A 19,603-nucleotide genomic window follows, 5' to 3' on the forward strand; every position below is an offset into this window, starting at 1 on the left:
TTCTCAACGATATTGGTTTAAAAAAGGGGGGATTATTTTTTCCCCTTTTGGCATAGCCATTTAATAAAGTAATTGTTTAGAATTAGTTTCTTAACAACTGATACATAACATTTTCAGATGGAAGCTCAAAGCAATGACATTGTCAGGGTGAAAAAATGATAAAGGTTGTAAGTAGGGGTAATATTTATTTCCCATTTAGAAGCACAATGAAAAACAATGCGAGACACAGTATAGTTGTGTACAGAAATGTCAGTGTTTTCACAACATACTGGGCATGGCTTGGTTAAGACATCCTCTCCTTTGTCACTGTTTACAGGGTTGAGGATCTGTGTCTTCACTAGGAAAGGCTTTAGGAGCATTGCTACTCAACGCTAGTCCCGGAGGGCTGCAGGTGGAATGGCTAAACGGTTTAGATTGTCAGTCATTGTCACTAGGCCATTGGGGCTAAGTAACCTCTGTGTCGATTCAATTTGCTAGCCTACTTATTCTACGTACATGCTGAAGGACTAAGAGCCTGTGCTCAAGTAAATGCCCTATTGTTTTTACATTGAGTTGGCAGCCCTGTACTCTTTTCCTTGCACTTCAACTGGATGCTTACTAAGGGTGACGACAGTGGCAACTAAGCTGCTTGGTCTCGAAGTTGGTTGGCAAATGAAACTTAACTATTTCACTACTCGTCTGACAAACATCCATTGTTTGTTCAACTTGCTCACTCCATTTATTAAAAAAATAATTTCCCCCCATAAAATCGCTAAATAAATTGTTCTTAGGAAATCATGACAAAGATGTTAACATTTACATTTCAGTCAAATAGAAGTAAAAACTAAATGGTTCTCTCACAGTGAACATTAGGAGCAAATTAGATGTTCTCTCTTATTTTGTGCCACCTCAAAAGGACAGCAGCTGGACAATAGGATTCATACAGGGAGTTTGGCGTCTGTCGATACCAGCTATACAAGAGAGCGCAGCAGGTGGACTACAGGGTGTTTCACTGTTTAATAGGTGCAGGAGTCTGCTGTCAATAAGGCTGAAAGTAAAAACAAACAAAAATATCCTTAGCATTGTAATCAAGAACAATTAATTTAATGGTCACAAAAATAAACTTGCCGATTTAGTGTGTTCAATACCAATTGAACATACCGTTCCATTGAGTCGTAATGGAGGGAGAGTTTCCTGTGTCCAGTCATTTCAAGTCCATAAAACAGTACTGTGTGACAGTCAGGTTATTTTCACTAAAGCATTGGAATTCTTCTCGAAAACACCCACATATACAAACGGAATGTGATCCTCATCTTTCAGCTGGAGGAACGCAAATCAAGTTGAGAAGCAGGGACATGGACTTCTTAGTACTTGCATAAAACACCTGTATAAACCTCAACCACATCTGACATAAACACTCAAAGGCCTTTATAAACATTCCATATTTAACTTGGTCACATGAAGAGATTTATTTTTTCCCCTTTTACTGCTGACAAATGTTTATAATCAGGTGTGATCAAAAGGATTATTCAGGCATTTTCAGACTTTCGTGCTACATACATCTTGATAGAAAAGATTGTGTTTTCTGTAGTTGTGAAGACTATGAAATTGACATGACAAGAGCCTTGCCAATAAGATGGCACACAAGAAAGTAAACAGCGTTCAATTGAAATTGTATCTAATGTAGGGCTGGGCAACTTGGCCAATATATATATATTATCACAATATCTTTCCCCATTTTGATGCTATGGCGGTATTTGGCATAATTTTAGTTGAATTTTAGTCTGAATAATGAAAGTTCTGAATATGTTTTATGAGTAGTGCATGACCCTAGGATGGCAACCAACAAAAACATTTCTCCATGCTGATTGTTATATACACAACCAAACTAGGGCAACACTGATAGTGAAGTAGTCCCAACTTTTCATTTATATAGCACTGTATCAACAGCTCGTTATAGACCTTCGGTGTCAAACTCATTCCACAGAGGGCCAAATGTCTGCCGGTTTTTGGTTTTTCCTTTCAATTAAGACCTAGAAAACCAGGTGAGGGGAGTTCCTCACAAGGGGAAAGGGGGATACCTAGTCAGTTGTACAACTGAATGCCTTCAACTGAAATGTGTCTTTCGCATTTAACCCAACTCCTCTGAATCAGAAAAGGTGCGGGGGGGGGGCTGCCTTAATCAACATCCACGTCTTTGGCGTCCGGGGAACAGTGAATTAACAGCTCTGCTCAGGCGCAGAATGACAGATTTTTTACCTTGTCAGCTCTGGGATTCAATCCAGCAACCTTTCGGTTACTGATCCAACGCTCTAACCACTAGGCTACCTGCCACCCCACTACTAATTAGTGACCTTAATTCATCAATCAAGTACATGGGAAGAGCAAAAACCTGCAGACACTCGGTCCTCCGTAGAATGAGTTTGACGTGTTAGACGGTTTTGTAAAAATCCATACTGGTATGAGGATCCATACCGGTATACCTTAAAAGACGATAGATATCGCCCTAATCTAATGTCCACCAAGATCCCATGACTTTCTTGCAACAGAGTGGGCTCTTCCGCTTTAAGTCACAGGCAGCTGGTCCAAACCAGTGGAGGAGTATTAGAATACAGACAATCCTCTAGCCATACATCCCTTCTACCCTAACCACACATGACAGAGTGGCATTCAGACACACATCACTAGTGAGTTTAAATGCAGGAAATGTGTGAACGTGCCTGTGTGCCTGGAGCATATGTTTAATTGCCCTTTTCTTTACTGCTGCAGTCAAAGGTCAGACATGGCTAGTCCCCCAACCACCTCATGTGGACCACTTGATTACAGAGATTTCACAGAGAGAAACTAAATCAGCAACTAAGCAAGCAGAGTTCCCAAAAGTTCACATTACTGTAAGTCTTATTAAACCAAACAAAAAAAATCCAAAAGGCAGAAAAGAAAAGATCAAAGACCCAATCACCATCAAGACCTACATTGAAAAAGTTGGTTTTAGATTACAGATATATTATACTTAATATCATAATTATTATGATTATTATTCATTATCGTCACCATTATCATAATCTGTTTTTGTTCGCGGTTAGAACAGGGTGGGGGCTAAGGGGGAAGAGGATGGCAGTCATTGGGAGGAAGCCTTGGTGGCTATCGTGGACACACAGTGTTGCTGGAAGTTGGGGGACATGGCTGAGTTACAGCCCAGTCTCTGGCGGGGGCCCTTCAGGTTCCCATCCCCCTCCACGATCCAGGGGCTGCTGCTGGCGTCCTTCCCCAGCATGCTGCAGCAGCCTGGGGAGTCCGGGGTCGGGGCTGTGGGCACCGTAGCGATGGGGGTATGGCTGGATGCCAGGCTTTTGGGCTGCCCGCGGGCTGGGGGGCTGTCGGGGGAGTGAGCCTGAAGCACACTGGTGATGTGGGTCAGGAGGTCGTTGAAGAACTCTGGGACACCCTCGTAACCTGGAGAGAAGAGGGTGAGCCTTGAGACATGGCTTACCGATGCTTATATCCCACCTCCAATACAGAGGGCAGCTGATGGTAACAGTACAGTAGAGGTAAATGAATAAAATTGTCTTGTAGTTATTTTAGGACTTCTTGCTTGTATTTTGACTGCCTAGCTTCTGTCCTTGAGGCACAAAGGGTGAATGTTTGTGAAAGTAGGGATTAGCTTAGTACCATTCTCCTCACACTCCAACCGTCAAAGGTGGCAACAGAGTGCAACCCGAGAACAGTGTTACCATAGCGACAGCCCTAGTCAAGAGAGGCATGCTAGACTCGCCTCTGAGCGTGCTCAATGCTCATTTAAGACTGCTGATGACATCATTGTTGAGCTTACTCTCTCCGAGACACCTAGTCTCCGTCTCCAAGCAAGACCATGTCACGCAGGCTATCAATGCCTTAAAGCAATCTCTCAAAGACTTGAGATGACATACTGGTAGAGATGGTAAAACTGAGTATGAATGCCCATCCATCGTAGACTTCAACAGAAACACACATCTACTCCTACTCCCTACGGCAGAGGAACAAACCACTCACCAGGGAATGCATTGATGTCGATGACGGCGTGTTGGCCCGTGAGGTTGTTGATGATGACGTCGATGCCAAACAAGGACACGCCCAGCGCCTGTCGCAAGGACCTGGACAGCTCTCTGATGACATCATCACTGGGTGGCTGGGACACCCCCTCCACGTTGTCCCTCTGTGGCAGGAAGAAAACTAAGTCTGAGTCTACTGAACTAGGGGCATTTAATAACACTGGTTTTAAACAGATATAGGTGATATGATTTTAAGTATGTTAATGTATTGTACTTACAGAAGTCAAGTCTGAAGAGGACTCTGGCTTTGATACATTATGACTGTTGAAGAAAATTGCTTTTCTGTCTGTAATGGAGAAAACATGTACTTTAGTCAGATGACACATTACCTCTACTGAACTATTTGTTATGGGTGTACAGTTCTCATCTCAGGCACTAGGAGGTAGCAAAAACTAATTTGAGCGACAAATGTCCAGCAAAGTCCACTGGTTGATGGAAACAAAGGCACAGGAGCAGCCATAAACAATGAATGAAGTGGTACCAGTATCACATTCAAGTTCAAGTGCACTAATGGGAAGGTACCGCGCAATAAAAAAAATTGACAGTGATGTTAACATCAAATAAATTCTAGGCTTGCGTATATTAGCTGCCGTTGGCCTTGCGTGCATGTGTCCTCAAGATTACATTACCAGAAATCCCATGAATAATATTTTTGTTTGAGTGTTAGAGGGGTGCTCTATTCCCTCCAACAAGCATGCAAGATCCATTCATTCCTCACATGTGCTGCTCAATTATCTTAACCATCTCTAATCATTATAAAAACAAACACTAAAGCCAAAGTAAAGCCTAATGAAGAATTTGGATAATTTAACACATGAAAATAAACTGAATGTCTGGCAAAAAAATACATATCTTACGCACACAACTCCTACTTGTAATGGTCATACATCACTCCATTTCAATGGCCTTAATAAACTGAGTGTACTAAACGTTACGGACTCCTTCCATGACAGACTGACCAGGTGACAGCTATGAACCCTTAGAGGTCACTTTTTAAATCCACTTCAAACTGCAATGCTTCTGGGTTTTTCACGCTCAACAGTTTCCTGTGTGTTTCAACAATGTTTTGTACACAATGTACAGTGCCTTGCGAAAGTATTCGGCCCCCTTGAACTTTGCAACCTTTTGCCACATTTCAGGCTTCAAACATAAAGATATAAAACTGTATTTTTTTGTGAAGAATCAACAACAAGTGGGACACAATCATGAAGTGGAACGACATTTATTGGATATTTCAAACTTTTTTAACAAATCAAAAGCTGAAAAATTGGGCGTGCAAAATTATTCAGCCCCCTTAAGTTAATACTTTGTAGCGCCACCTTTTGCTGCGATTACAGCTGTAAGTCGCTTGGGGTATGTCTCTATCAGTTTTGCACATCGAGAGACTGAAATTTTTTCCCATTCCTCCTTGCAAAACAGCTCGAGCTCAGTGAGGTTGGATGGAGAGCATTTGTGAACAGCAGTTTTCAGTTCTTTCCACAGATTCTCGATTGGATTCAGGTCTGGACTTTGACTTGGCCATTCTAACACCTGGATATGTTTATTTTTGAACCATTCCATTGTAGATTTTGCTTTATGTTTTGGATCATTGTCTTGTTGGAAGACAAATCTCCGTCCCAGTCTCAGGTCTTTTGCAGACTCCATCAGGTTTTCTTCCAGAATGGTCCTGTATTTGGCTCCATCCATCTTCCCATCAACCATCTTCCCTGTCCCTGCTGAAGAAAAGCAGGCCCAAACCATGATGCTGCCACCACCATGTTTGACAGTGGGGATGGTGTGTTCAGAGGGATGAGCTGTGTTGCTTTCACGCCAAACATAACATTTTGCATTGTTGCCAAAAAGTTCAATTTTGGTTTCATCTGACCAGAGCACCTTCTTCCACATGTTTGGTGTCTCCCCCAGGTGGCTTGTGGCAAACTTTAAACTACACTTTTTATGGATATCTTTAAGAAATGGCTTTCTTCTTGCCACTCTTCCATAAAGGCCAGATTTGTGCAATATACGACTGATTGTTGTCCTATGGACAGAGTCTCCCACCTCAGCTGTAGATCTCTACAGTTCATCCAGAGTGATCATGGGCCTCTTGGCTGCATCTCTGATCAGTCTTCTCCTTGTATGAGCTGAAAGTTTAGAGGGACGGCCAGGTCTTGGTAGATTTGCAGTGGTCTGATACTCCTTCCATTTCAATATTATCGCTTGCACAGTGCTTCTTGGGATGTTTAAAGCTTGGGAAATCTTTTTGTATCCAAATCCGGCTTTAAACTTCTTCACAACAGTATCTCGGACCTGCCTGGTGTGTTCCTTGTTCTTCATGATGCTCTCTGCGCTTTTAACGGACCTCTGAGACTATCACAGTGCAGGTGCATTTATACGGAGACTTGATTACACACAGGTGGATTGTATTTACCATCATTAGTCATTTAGGTCAACATTGGATCATTCAGAGATCCTCACTGAACTTCTGGAGAGAGTTTGCTGCACTGAAAGTAAAGGGTCTGAATCATTTTGCACGCCCAATATTTCAGTTTTTGATTTGTTAAAAAAGTTTGAAATATCCAATAAATGTTGTTCCACTTCATGATTGTGTCCCACTTGTTGTTGATTCTTCACAAAAAAATACAGTTTTATATCTTTATGTTTGAAGTCTGAAATGTGGCAAAAGGTCGCAAAGTTCAAGGGGGGCGAATACTTTCACAAGGCACTGTATATCCCCATTACCAGTCATGTAGCTGGTAATAGGGATATGGCTGGTAATTTGGTCTGACTCAGCGCAGGGATTTCCCTCAAGCAAAAACAGACAATGATTACAAATGTGTGCCTTGTAGCGAGGTTCTAACAAGACAAATGGATTACTCCCTTTACATTGGGTAGGGCTGGAAATCAATCTAACACCAAGCGATGGCTTTATAAAGAAGGAGAGGGTGAGGAAGGATTGAAGTAAAGCAGGACTTTGTCCGAAACGAGCCCAGGGCCTCGGACTACCAGGGTGTGGTAATACTGGAAGCGTTAGCTACACAAATCATTCCCAGGAAAGCTGAAGGAAAGACCCCTAGGCACATATCACCTCTGCTGGGAGCGTGGGCGGTGGAATGGGACCTTATCTTCGCCTGACACCAGGCCCTCTTTCACAACACTGAGGTGCTTAAACACCCAACCCCTCTCTCCTTACCTAACACAGTCCTCCCTTCTCTACCTCCCTTTGTTTATAATCAATTTTGTCTGCTCTATATATAGTGCGGGTTTGTTTTAAATCTGGCCAACGCCCTGGCCAACGCCCTGGACGGCACTCTGTGTATACAGTAGCATAGGTGTGGTGCGTGTGTGGCAGGTCGGGGCACTTTACTGCATGTTTCCCTGTGCTGCAGCACACAGAGATGACCCTAGTCTCTTTCAGAAGGTCACTTTACTGCATGTTTCCCTGTGCTGCAGCACACAGAGATGACCCTAGTCTCTTTAGAAGGTCACTTTACTGCATGTTTCACTGTGCTGCAGCACACAGAGATGACCCTAGTCTCTTTCAGGTCACTTTACTGCATGTTTCACTGTGCTGCAGCACACAGAGATGACCCTAGTCTCTTTCAGAAGGTCACTTTACTGCATGTTTCACTGTGCTGCAGCACACAGAGATGACCCTAGTCTCTTTCAGAAGGTCACTTTACTGCATGTTTCACTGTGCTGCAGCACACAGAGATGACCCTAGTCTCTTTCAGGTCACTTTACTGCATGTTTCACTGTGCTGCAGCACACAGAGATGACCCTAGTCTCTTTCAGGTCACTTTACTGCATGTTTCACTGTGCTGCAGCACACAGAGATGACCCTAGTCTCTTTCAGGTCACTTTACTGCATGTTTCACTGTGCTGCAGCACACAGAGATGACCCTAGTCTCTTTCAGAAGGTAAAAGCCGACGATTCCACTGAAGCCCAGACTGGTTTGCATGAGGGCTTTTACTGTAGTGGATGCAAATGGTGCAGCTTATTCTGTCACGGAAAAGGGCCACATTCAGATTACTTCAGCCTAATCAATGCTCTGATTGCCTCATGACGTTTGGTATCGAAAACAACTGGTTGCCATACAGGAATAAGATATGACTGTACACCATGCTCTTCCTCTAGAGAATGAAATCAATTAAAGAAAAAACAAGTTGACCAACATTTATAAACAACCAAGTCCACTGCACTCCCTTTTTTTAAAGAGAGTGGGAGTCCAGTCTTGAAGATGTTTAAAAGCCTTTATGAGGTAATTTATTGGGCCTGTTAGGAGGACAGCAGTGCTGTAGGCTTTCCTCAGAAATGGCACGCTGTGTGCCCATAAATAGACAGTCTCCTGGGTCCTCCTCACCTGCTGGTCCAGCGGGGAAGTTCTTGAGGGATGGTCTCTCCACCAGTGTGTAGGACTCCCCCACCACAAACACCTTGTAGAGGACCGCATTGTGGTTGATGAAGCTCTGGATCACACACGGAGGCTTCACATCCTTCAGGTCCTCCTCACTGAAGATGATGGCCATCTGTGGAGAGGGAGAAGAGGTCATCAATACAGTTCATCTCATTTCATTCATAAACTTGTCCATATACCATAACATCCATCTAACCCGTTTCCACTGACTTGACTGGTTCAATGACAGAAACATGTATGAATGTTGACCATAAGGGCGGACGGAGAAGCAGCTATTGATTGGGCTGACAGAACTGTAGAGTGTTTGATGTGTTAAATGATTATCTAGTTAGAGACACTAATGGATTACAGGGATTTAGCTAACGATCGAGGGTGTGATTAATCTGTGACCCTAAGCGCAGGTTGCCTAGCGATTAAGAGCGTTGGGGCTAGTAACCGAAAGGTCTGGTTTGAATCCCTGAGCCGGCAAGGTGTAAAGAAATATCTGCCCTTGAGCAACACAGTTAACCAACAACTGTTCCCCAGGCGATGATGACGTGGAGGTCGATTAAGGCAGCCCCCCCGCACCTCTCTGATTCAGAGGGGTTGGGTTAAATGCGGAAGACACATTTCAGTTGAATACATTCAGTTGTGCAACTGACTAGGTATCCCCCTTCCCCACCATGACCCTGGTGGCTCTTACCTCGTGGGAGTTGGTTCCATGGGCTACTCGTGTTTTGCAAACTGAGAGATGGAGGGAGAGGAAGAAGAACAGGTTGAAAATGTTTGTGAGGAAACCACACTTTCCCAATGGCATCCGTTGAGAAAAAACATGACCGTCACAAGATGACAGAGGGTTATTTTTACACTGACCACAACTTTCAAAAGCCCCGCTCCATAAATGGCTGTCTGCAGACAAGAAAGCTAGGTAAATTGGACATACAAGGTGGCTTAAAAATAGAGGAGGGTTTGAAAATAATTAAGCTAAAAATTAACTTCCAGAAGTTAAACCAAGATATTTATAGTTCAACACTGAAAAGTAACATCAGGATTAAACCACACCACTCTCCTAAATAATAAACTAATTGCGGTGTAGCTAATGTGTGGATACTAAAACCAGGTTGTTGTTTTTTTAGAGTGTTTGGCAGTTTCCCCCTCACTACAAATTGTTTCCTAATGTCAACCCCTACAAAGCTAGGAGGAAGGACCCTGTGTAATCATCTGGGTCAAGTGACAATTCCTCTTCCTCTATCAAACAGGAAAGGGAGGGACTTACTAAATGGGAAAGTGAGTCCATGCTTCTCAATCTTCTCCAGTGTATCTGGACCACACTCTGTGTTCAGAACCATGAACGGGGGAGAGCAGATTCTCTCATCTAGTGAGGAAGGGAGATGAAGAGAGGGAGGGGAGACAGAGGAAGGAAAGGAGATGAGTAAGAGAGTAGGAACTAGGAAGGAAACCCCCATCTTAATATCAGAGAATCTGTTGAAGGAAAATAATATCTAAGCATGTCATTCAGAAGTCCTTTGTTTCAGCCTGACTATCCAAGAACAGACTCTCACGCACACAGAAACTCAAAACACACTGACTGACGTATTCTCTCAGATGGCTAGTTTTTTTATATATATTTTTTTACCTGTGACGCCAAACATACCCTACTCACACAGCCAAAACACAGACAAGAAAGCTACTTGTCATCTGATAACAGAGGCAGAAGGCCATCTAATTTTAGATACACAAACACACCACCTGTGTGTCATTGCTTTCCTTTATACAGCTGGATTAGGGAACCCCAAAACACACAGCTGCCACCTGAGGGAGGAGCAGAGGAGGGAGAGAGGAGAACAGGCTCCTGTTCAAATAAATAAACAAGAAAGCTGCCAACTCTGTCTGGCCTGCTCCGCCCAGAGACGCCACAGCACCAGACAACACATAGATCAGGACCAGACAGAAAACAACAAAGACTACTAGACCGACAGACAACATACACCAGACAAGTCCACAGCTCTTCCAAAACCAGACAGGTGTACATACAGAGTACACATACTCAGGATGGGAGTGCTTGTCACCCAGACTGTGTAGCACTTTGGAGAATTGAATCAGAGCTTCATTCTCATTGTTTACATAGTGGCCTGCAGCCATCTCCTCTCATAAGACTTGAAGTAAGAGGTTCTACCATCCCAGGAAATGATGGACAAACATCCTGCAGGTAGAACACAGTAAATCTGCCCTCATGTAAGCCAATACAGCGATCCAGACTAACGTTTTCCCCTGGTGGCACCAGTACATAATTTGGAAGCACCTAAAAACGTTCTCCTGGCGTAACGCAATATAACAAATTAGTCATTTAAAAAAAGTCATCCATGGTGCTTTATTGAAAAAAATACTACGGAGTGATTATAGTATGATGAAATAAATAAATCGTCAAACACATCCCAGCAGGAATGTATGATTGAAGTATTTTTATGTGCAACATAAACCAGTGATTGACATGAATTTTGGGTTGACAATTAGGCTTTCGTTGCTAGATTTTTCTGTCAAAATAGGGCTCCAGAATTTTCGGATTTTGCAAATGGCCAATGTGCAGCTTGCGTGCGCCACATCTCAAAGACATACCAGAAACATCCGTTATTTAAAAAAAGGGGTTCATAATATGATTATAATAACACCCCTAATAAAGCCGAAACCCTCCTCTCTTCAGCTAGAAAACAGCATACCTGTTTTCAAAACTGTGTTAGTGTTTTACCACAACTTATTTTTAAATAATGCATTTCTCTCACCCTCATAATAGAGTCCACAGCTGGAGGGAGAGGGAGTGGGAGTGAGCCTCAGAAGCCGATGCCGGCCGACCACGGCAAAACGGGCACTGCATGGGCAGGGTAGGCTCTTTCATAGCAGAAATTAAAGCACTTTATTTTAGGTGTACTGTTTGACCAAAATCATAGTTTTAACTTGCACAGCCAAGTCAAAGGGTCGCAAAATGCAACTAAATGGTCGCAGTCTGGAGCTCTGCTATATTAAAGTTCTGGGGCTCTGCAGTAATTTCCTGGCTATCGGAGATAAGGCAGCTGGTTTGACACAGAAAATCAGTGTCCGGGCCAAACCAAGCGCTGGCATATTGCTGCTGATGCCAAAAACACAATAGAAACACTACAGTGTTTGTGTTGTGTGGGCAATGTGATGTTGGTGCTTCCGGTGAGTTGTGCTGAGGTCAGGAGAAGCCCACAGGACTGTATTACACTGGCTAGTGGCTATACTACTGAATGCTGCTGAGCTGTGGTCGCAGATAGGCTGCACAGACACACAGCTCAATGATCACATTGTGGATGTGGAGAGCATACATCAAATACAGAAAAGGTAGACAAATCTCACACTTTTCTGGTTCATACACAGTCAATGAATTATATTTTTTTCAACAGTAAACAACTTCATTTATCCACCATCTTTACATACACTACACAAGATAACTTGCGCTTCAGACCAGTCAGGGAGTGATCGCCCAGGCAGTCATGAGCAGCTGACTCAGGAGGGGAGGAGTGATTGGAGGAAGTAGGGGGATCACCAAGGTGTCAAAGCCATGGGTCTGCTTCCCATTTTGCCAGCATGCGATTTGACCTATATGTAATGTAGCCAATCACAATCCCCTAATACGGATAGGGTAGGTTCTTATCAAAACAAAACCTTAAAAAAAAATCAATTAAATTAAAAAATAATCAACAAAAAGGAAGCAATAAATTACCAACAGAACATTTAATAACAATAGAAGAATCAACTTAATGAAATACAAGTTAAAAAAAATGCGTAAATATAGAATGCTTTCAGACTGATTTTAAGGTAGCTAAACATACATTAAAAAATAACCTAGGCACAAACAAACATCACTTGATTGTTAATACAAGACAAAATGTGATTGTACTCTGTGCTCCTTAACTTGTATTTGTCTGTGGTGCTCCTGTTCTGTCAGTGACCATCAATGGAGACGTGGCAGCAGCCTAGGAGTGTGGCGTGTTGAGTGAGACAGAGGCCTGGAGGGTTTACCCATCACCCCACTGAGCTGAGCTCAGAATTCACACTCACACTGCTGTTGTTGTGGGAGGGGATAGTAATGTCGGACTAACGTCACTCAAAAACAATCCAAAGACCCAACATGTATTTTATCTGTGAGAACAAAAACGGACTTTAAATCCAAAAAGACCGCCATCACATGTTCCCATACCTGTGGATCGTGACTTGAGCAACAAAAAAAAGCCCATTTGGAAGCATCAGGCCCAGATACAGAGAGACAAGAGGAGATATGAGGATGGTGAGTGAAGCACACGGTCTGTGTGTTATGCGTTGGCGTCGTGCTTGGCCCTGGCCGTTTGGCTCTGAGTGCAGGGGATCAATCTCCTCCTCTGTCTAAACACTGTGTGCACTCAGCAGACGTTTACGGGACGTCAGTCCGACTCGAGGCAGACAGCATACACTACTGGCTGGCCTGACGCTGTGGAACCGCTCAGAGTTTGTGGATCTGGAGCAGGACAGGACTATACCAGACCCAATACTACCATGACAAAACACCCAATTAAAATGAGAGATTCTCATCTTAAAAGGATGTTATAAATAGGGTTTGATCCTTAAAGGAAAAAACAGGACAGTCTAAAAGGAGGCCTGGCTGATTGGAATGTTCATACTGGACACTAGTGAACTCTTTCTATAAAGGCAAGCAGCCACAGGTGAAACTGACCTTCACATTTTCTTTGCAAAAGTTATCAGCATTATCAAAGGATTACCAAGTAGGCCTATACTGGTACAAGTCCACTGTTAACAGTAAATTGAAATCTAAATGTTGCTATTTAAGGCTACATTCCTAGTATTACCAGCTCCTCTTCTATTCCCTTGCTCAGAGCCAAACCAGGGATGTTTTCAATATGTCAAATTGAACTCCAAACTCTGTGTGCCCTGCAAGTAAACCCATAATTCTCCATATCCCGCTGTAAGGAGTTTACAGTGAAAATAAAATGAGCCATTAATCTTTGTGAGAGAACAACATCTTCAACTCGGCGTCGTAGCGCACCTCCACTGACGTCTTGATTAACTTCATCAGATCAATCGAACAGAACAGGTCCATAAAGTAACAGTGAACTGCTTTAAAGGCAGTCTTTATGTAAGCAAGGCAATCAATCTTAGTGGTTTTTATTCAGCCCATGCTGACTATTCTGTGCTGGGGATGGGCCTGGATGTGTCTGTGCGGTCCTCAGCAGCTCTTTTTCTTTCATCTGATGAGCCTTTGTATAAAGATTGACTTATTGCATCAGCAGGACACTTGTTATTGTTGGTCGCGTTTGAACCACAGAAACATTAGATTTATGTGGACACCAAATACTCCCCACATAACAAAGCACTACCATAATCTGGTTAAACAAATACCTCAAGTCTGGTTCAGTTTGATTCCACAAAAACATCTGTTCATTTAAGGGTGTCCTAGTCCCAGTCCCTCTCTTTTGAAGTGGAAAAGAAATACCAAGACGAAGAGCACCCTGAATGAGATCCTTCACGTTGTACAGCCTGACGACTGTTGCCATCTTTACAAACACCAAGTGAAATATGGAGGCAGCAAGGCTGACTTCTAAACGGAAAAGAGTGGATTCCACCACCTAAAGTAAACAACCGCCCTGCCAAAACAGACTTCGACAACACTCTGGAAAGCTGATGAGCGGAACAATGAGTCATGTGGTGTAGAGGAGACTAATGGGACCAGGAGGACTAACCCCTGTCTAGTTAGGCAACCCCTGTCTAGTTAGGCAACCCCTGTCTAGTTAGGCAACCCCTGTCTAGTTAGGCAACCCCTGTCTAGTTAGGCAACCCCTGTCTAGTTAGGCAACCCCTGTCTTGTTAGGCAAACCCTGTGTTCTTAGGCAAACCCTGTGTTCTTAGGCAAACCCTGTGTTCTTAGGCAAACATTTCACAGGGCTGTCTACTGATCTCCAAGTACAGTTATAGAAGTTTAACATGTATCAGCTTACACACAAACAAGCACAAAGCTCTAGTGTTTCCTCCCATTGAGTACTATTCTCAGCCACTCAGGCAGCCCTCTGACCATGGCAGGCTCTCCACAGCCTCTGGTACTGGGCAGCCAGCACTGCACTGGGGCTACATGGTCTCCACTGATAAGGAGGAGGAAGTGGCCGTGCCAGAGTGTGCACTTTGGACTTTCCACTCTCATTACAACCAAACAGGAAGAGGAGAAGAGGTTTCATGCCAGACAAAATCTGTCCACGAAAATAAGATCACAAAGCGAGGTCCATGAGTGTCAAATTTGGTGAACAAAATGTTTTAATTTCTAATTTGCTATGTGAGGCTTATTTGGTCAAACAGAAGTTCCGTAATGGTTTGGTTGTTACGAATGCATTGATAAGTAGACGCACCAACTGTACATCAGCGTTGTGCTTCTTGTTCACATGCGCATCTGCCCTCTCATTGGCTAGAATGGTCCCACCTGATCTTGCCTCCACCTTCGAGGACATGCATTTAATTTCCATTGTTAGAGCGGTCACAACTATCTTGTCAATATAATAGAAAATCTTTGCTCCAACAACCCTCCCCTCCTCTCCTCTCCTCTCCCCTCCATGCTCCCACCAGCACCAGCCACGGTTGTTGACGACCAGAGCGGAGTAATTTTAGGTCACTGGTTTTGGCTCGATTATAAAATAAATAAATCACGGTTTTCTGTAACAATTTTTTTTTTTTACATTAATTGCACTGTGCATTATGTGGGTTAAATGTTGTAATACTGAATAAAACAATTAATAAAAGTCCCATGGTGGTAATGACTGACCATTACGGCATAATTTATTCACATTACTTAATCAAAATTGTGTTTTATTTGATGACTGTTTTATTTGCTGACTTTTATGACTGCTGAATACCAACTCCCAATCACTTAGCTCATGTATTTTCGGGCTCGCAAAGCAACTGCTTTCTATCCCTCTCGATTAAGTGTTCACTCTTCTCTCAGTGTCTGCTCCTCACAGAGCAGACAAGTTAAAGCAAAGGATTATGGTCATTGTAGTTAATTACCACTTTTATGCACTAAACTATGTAGAATATTGGCCTGTTGGAAACTACAATTCCCTACATCGCACAGTTCAGACTTGAACTGATTTCTCTAAATAAACTGCACATCGAGCTAAATGGAATTCTAATAACTTAACCGACGGTCAATTAGCAAAAAAACTAAAGAATAACCTACATTTCGGTCAATCGCTCAGCACTATTGACTACAGACACGAACACTTTAATTCACGAGTTTTCTTCTTGTCATGTTGTAATGCGATCTGACGGTTTACATTTCAACATCCCAGTCCAACCTTCCAGAATCTTCTAGGTGAAAACTACAGCATCAGAGTATTCAAAAGGTTCACCACTTCAGTCACTCAATAGCAGATGCATCACATCATTATAGCAGGCCCCTTATCCAACCATGTCCGAAGTGTAAGACCCCCCCCCACATAGTCGTGTGAACCCATAGGACACAGAGGCTTTCCTAAATTCAGACAGCTTACAGACCTTGTTACATAACCACCAACATGTCTATTTGGGAGAGAAAAAAACTGCAATTTTCGGTGTTATATTTTAAGCAACTGACGCCACTTTACATTCGGAGACATCTCTGATCTATTCCTCTGACCCAGGATTACACTGAATCGTTCCATGTAGCTGAACATGCCACCCACAAGCACTGCACAACTACACACGTGTACAGTACACGTCACACACAAAAAATGTGTACTCAAGTGGGCACACATGCATACACACACTCTTTCGGTCTCTGTCTCTCTCTCCACCTGGTGCGTGCGAGTTCAGAAGGGTTTTCATGTAATGGCTCCAGGTTTATGTCCCATGCCATGTTCTCAGTAAATGAACAGCAGATGAGTCACGTGTGTTTACAGTAGAGAAAAGCTTTGTTGTTAATGTGCCATCATTCCACTGCTCTGCTCCAGTCTCTGGACCCAGACTGACCCAGCCCACTGGGGACCATATGGTTCCTGTGACAGAAGATCTAGGTGCTGCTGGCCTGCTGGATGACAGCCTCCTCTAGCTAATACAGCTTTAGTCCATCACTGGAACCAATACACACTCTGGTAGAGGCAGGAGCCAGGTTCACCAGGGGTTCACAGAGGGGAGAGAGGAGGGATGGTGCTGTCGTAGTGGGAGTTATGTGCCTGCATAAAGCACCTGGTAGGAAGCACAACTACAGGGTGACACGATCCACCGCTGAAATACGTCACACCACCATCTCCTGGTCACTTTCTCAGAAATTAAATCAAAACAATTTGTTATCACAACCAATCCTTGACACAACAGATAACTCACTCAAAAATTCCCACGTAGACACTCCTATGGGATCTTTTGCGGTCTAAGACTGGCAGTGGCACTGGGTATATTGGGAGTTAAATCATACCAGCGCGAGGCAGTGCCAGTGCTGCATGTGTGGCTACCTTGCATGCAGTCCTCTATCCTGTGGATGAGCTGGTAGGACTTGCAGCGGTCCAGCAGGGTCCTGATGGCTGGGAGGGGATCCAGCACGATGGTCTCAGGGTGGGCCTCAATGTAGTCCTGAAAGGAGGCACCACACACACACACACACACACGGGAGATTATGAGGGAGCACACATCACAGCTAATGTAGGCAGTCTGGACACTGTGCAACACTTACACCTCACAGTAGGACAGGGCTCATGTGTATTTCCATTTTGGTACCCTGCTCATTCCTTCAAGCCCACTGTGTTGTGGTGTGTCATCATCACTGTGCCCTGCATGGCAGGCTGTTAGGTCAGCGTGAAGTTTCCTGATTTATATAACCACACCCCCATCTCTCTATCCTCCTCGTCTCTACACTCCATCCTCTTCTTCAAGCCATCTCACACTCTCTCCACTTTCACCTCTCTGCACAGTCCTGCTTCCTGCCAGCCTGTCATCATGTCAGTATTTTAGCTACTCTTCAACACTGGCAGATGCTTTGGCCTAAACATTATGCAAAACAGTCAACACCCCCCCCCCCCAGTGAAATCTAATTTTTACGTAAATACATTTTTAGACATAGGCAAAGAGGTCTAATGTAGCCTAACAAACACACACACACGCCTGCCTACACACAATCTATTTTCCTAGAGACTGAACATCCATCTGTGTTGAGTATGACTCCTGCCAGCGCTGATCAAAACGGTAGTGTGGTTACATAAGACAAACATGTTGCCATCAAAAACTAAAGCCAAAACAATCTTCCAGTGGTTTAAAAGAACTGACAACTCCTCTGAATTTTGGCCATCAATTTGCTTAAAAAAAATATAAAAAATGTGTGTGAGAGAAAAAAGGGTGGGACAGACAGTGGATTCCTCCATGGGGATTTGGGTGTGGCAGAGTGTGCTAGGTAATAATGGAGAAAGACGTCAACCTACAGGTAGCTGCCATAATAAAAGGAAACACTTTCGTAAATGAGGGTTCTGGCGGCTCTTATGGTGTGGGGTGCATTTCCTGGCATGGTTTAGGTCCTCTCAACCCATTAAGGCGACCGCATGCTTCCCAGCTGAAACAGCTCTGAAGGCTTTGTCCATATATGACGACATTCGTGTACACACATTTTTTTTCTTCAAGGCAAGCCAAAATTGGTAGCCGAAGTCTATGCCACTTCTTTTGTAATTGGTAAACAGTAAGGATTCTTCATAAAAGTCTGTTGTCATTCAACGAGAGACTGCTCGTTTACATGCACATTTTTTCACTGAGAAATACCTCACCAAACATCTCAGCTAGAGGTAAAAATTGCACGACTAAGATCTCATCAGCAAAAAGTCAAAATTAAAATTACAGATTTCTTGAGTCATTTTAGATCAATTTCGACTATTATGAGGAAGTGTATACTGTATACTATGGTGTCTCAAAATGGACAAACTGTACTATTGGCACTTTTTAATTTTTTTCAAGCGAAGGTCTTAAGGGAGTATGTGAGCACACTCGTTGGTTTAGGCACCAGAGGGCAAGGGAAACACCAATAAATACACAGCCATTCTGAGCGATCACTTTCAACCTATGGTAAAGCATTTCTATCCTGATAGGAGTGGTCTCTTCCAGGATGAAAATGCCCCCATCCACAGGGTACAAGTGGTCACTAAATTATTTGATGAGCATGAAAACGATATGCCATGGACGCCCAGCCACCAGATCTCAACCCAATTGAATACTTAAGAGAGATTCTGGAGTGGCGCCTAAGACAGTGTTTTCCACCACCAGCAGAACATTTTCTGGTGAAAAAATGGTGTCGCATCCATCCAGTAGAGTTCCAGACTCTATGGCAAGGTGCAGTGAAGCTGTTCTGGCTCGTGGTGGCCCAACACCCTATTAAAACACTATGTTGGTGTTTCCTTTATTTTGGCAGTTAAATGTACATATGCAAATGAAACGGACCAACATATTAATTATGTATAACCCAATTCATAGGCCTATACTTGAAGGCCATGCAAGTCCAAGTGTTTATTGATGGTATTCTTCACAATCAACAAGCACTAGCTGTGGTTGCCTGTTTTGCAATAGAAGGCGGTTGTGGTATTTCCCCCTAGATGTCCTCTAAAGAAAATAATACCACATTCACCTTAATCCACAGGATATGGTTGATGCCCATTAAGATGTAAACAAAGCCTTGCAGAGTTAGAGAACATCTAATTCAGTTATAGTCAAAGGAAGGTATGCAAACTATTGGGCAATGTTTCCACAATGAAGTCCTCATTCCCTAAACTACAGGATGCAGTAACAGGTCTGATCATTAATGCTGTTTATTTCCATGCCACTGAATGACGGACTGACTAAATGCAAGGCTCATATGTGACGTTCAGTGGCAGGGTCAAAGTTCAATTCTAATCTCCCTGAAAGAAAACCTGCCAGCCAACTGCTTGTAATATTGCTGCGTAGCGTCTCTGATAGCAATAATTACTATGCCTTCACACAGCAAGATGGGGATATTCTGAGTCATAAAATACCTACAGGAGGGAGTGGAGATCAAATCAACAGTTGTTAACCAACCCTCCCTTTCAACCATCCTAGTCATCTGCAGCCAAGATCGATATCATTTCAAGAGGTGGGGTCCTTGACGGGCTCTATTGACAGGTACAATAGGCTTAAAGAAGAGGA

The 19,603-nt window shown here is 43.4% G+C and overlaps 1 protein-coding gene across 3 annotated transcripts in view; it reads right to left on the reverse strand.

The window, feature by feature from the left end:
- Positions 1-12: 12 nt before the first annotated feature.
- Positions 13-19,603, reverse strand: part of LOC139375182 (inositol-tetrakisphosphate 1-kinase-like) — a 43,785-nt gene continuing 24,194 nt past the window's right edge. For 2 of the 3 annotated variants that reach the window (XM_071116736.1, XM_071116737.1), the window contains exons 5-11: positions 16,921-17,038; positions 9,717-9,815; positions 9,144-9,184; positions 8,408-8,573; positions 4,286-4,353; positions 4,009-4,171; positions 164-3,432 (exon numbers count right to left, since the gene is read on the reverse strand). In XM_071116736.1, the coding sequence (XP_070972837.1) occupies positions 3,098-3,432; positions 4,009-4,171; positions 4,286-4,353; positions 8,408-8,573; positions 9,144-9,184; positions 9,717-9,815; positions 16,921-17,038 (990 nt within the window). In that variant the 3' untranslated portion in view covers positions 164-3,097. Of the gene's footprint in view, positions 3,433-4,008; positions 4,172-4,285; positions 4,354-8,407; positions 8,574-9,143; positions 9,185-9,716; positions 9,816-16,920; positions 17,039-19,603 lie in introns of all 3 variants that reach the window. The other variant, XM_071116735.1, reaches the window with a different exon arrangement.

Source organism: Oncorhynchus clarkii, chromosome 19, assembly GCF_045791955.1.
Source record: "Oncorhynchus clarkii lewisi isolate Uvic-CL-2024 chromosome 19, UVic_Ocla_1.0, whole genome shotgun sequence".
Lineage (NCBI taxonomy): Eukaryota > Metazoa > Chordata > Actinopteri > Salmoniformes > Salmonidae > Oncorhynchus > Oncorhynchus clarkii.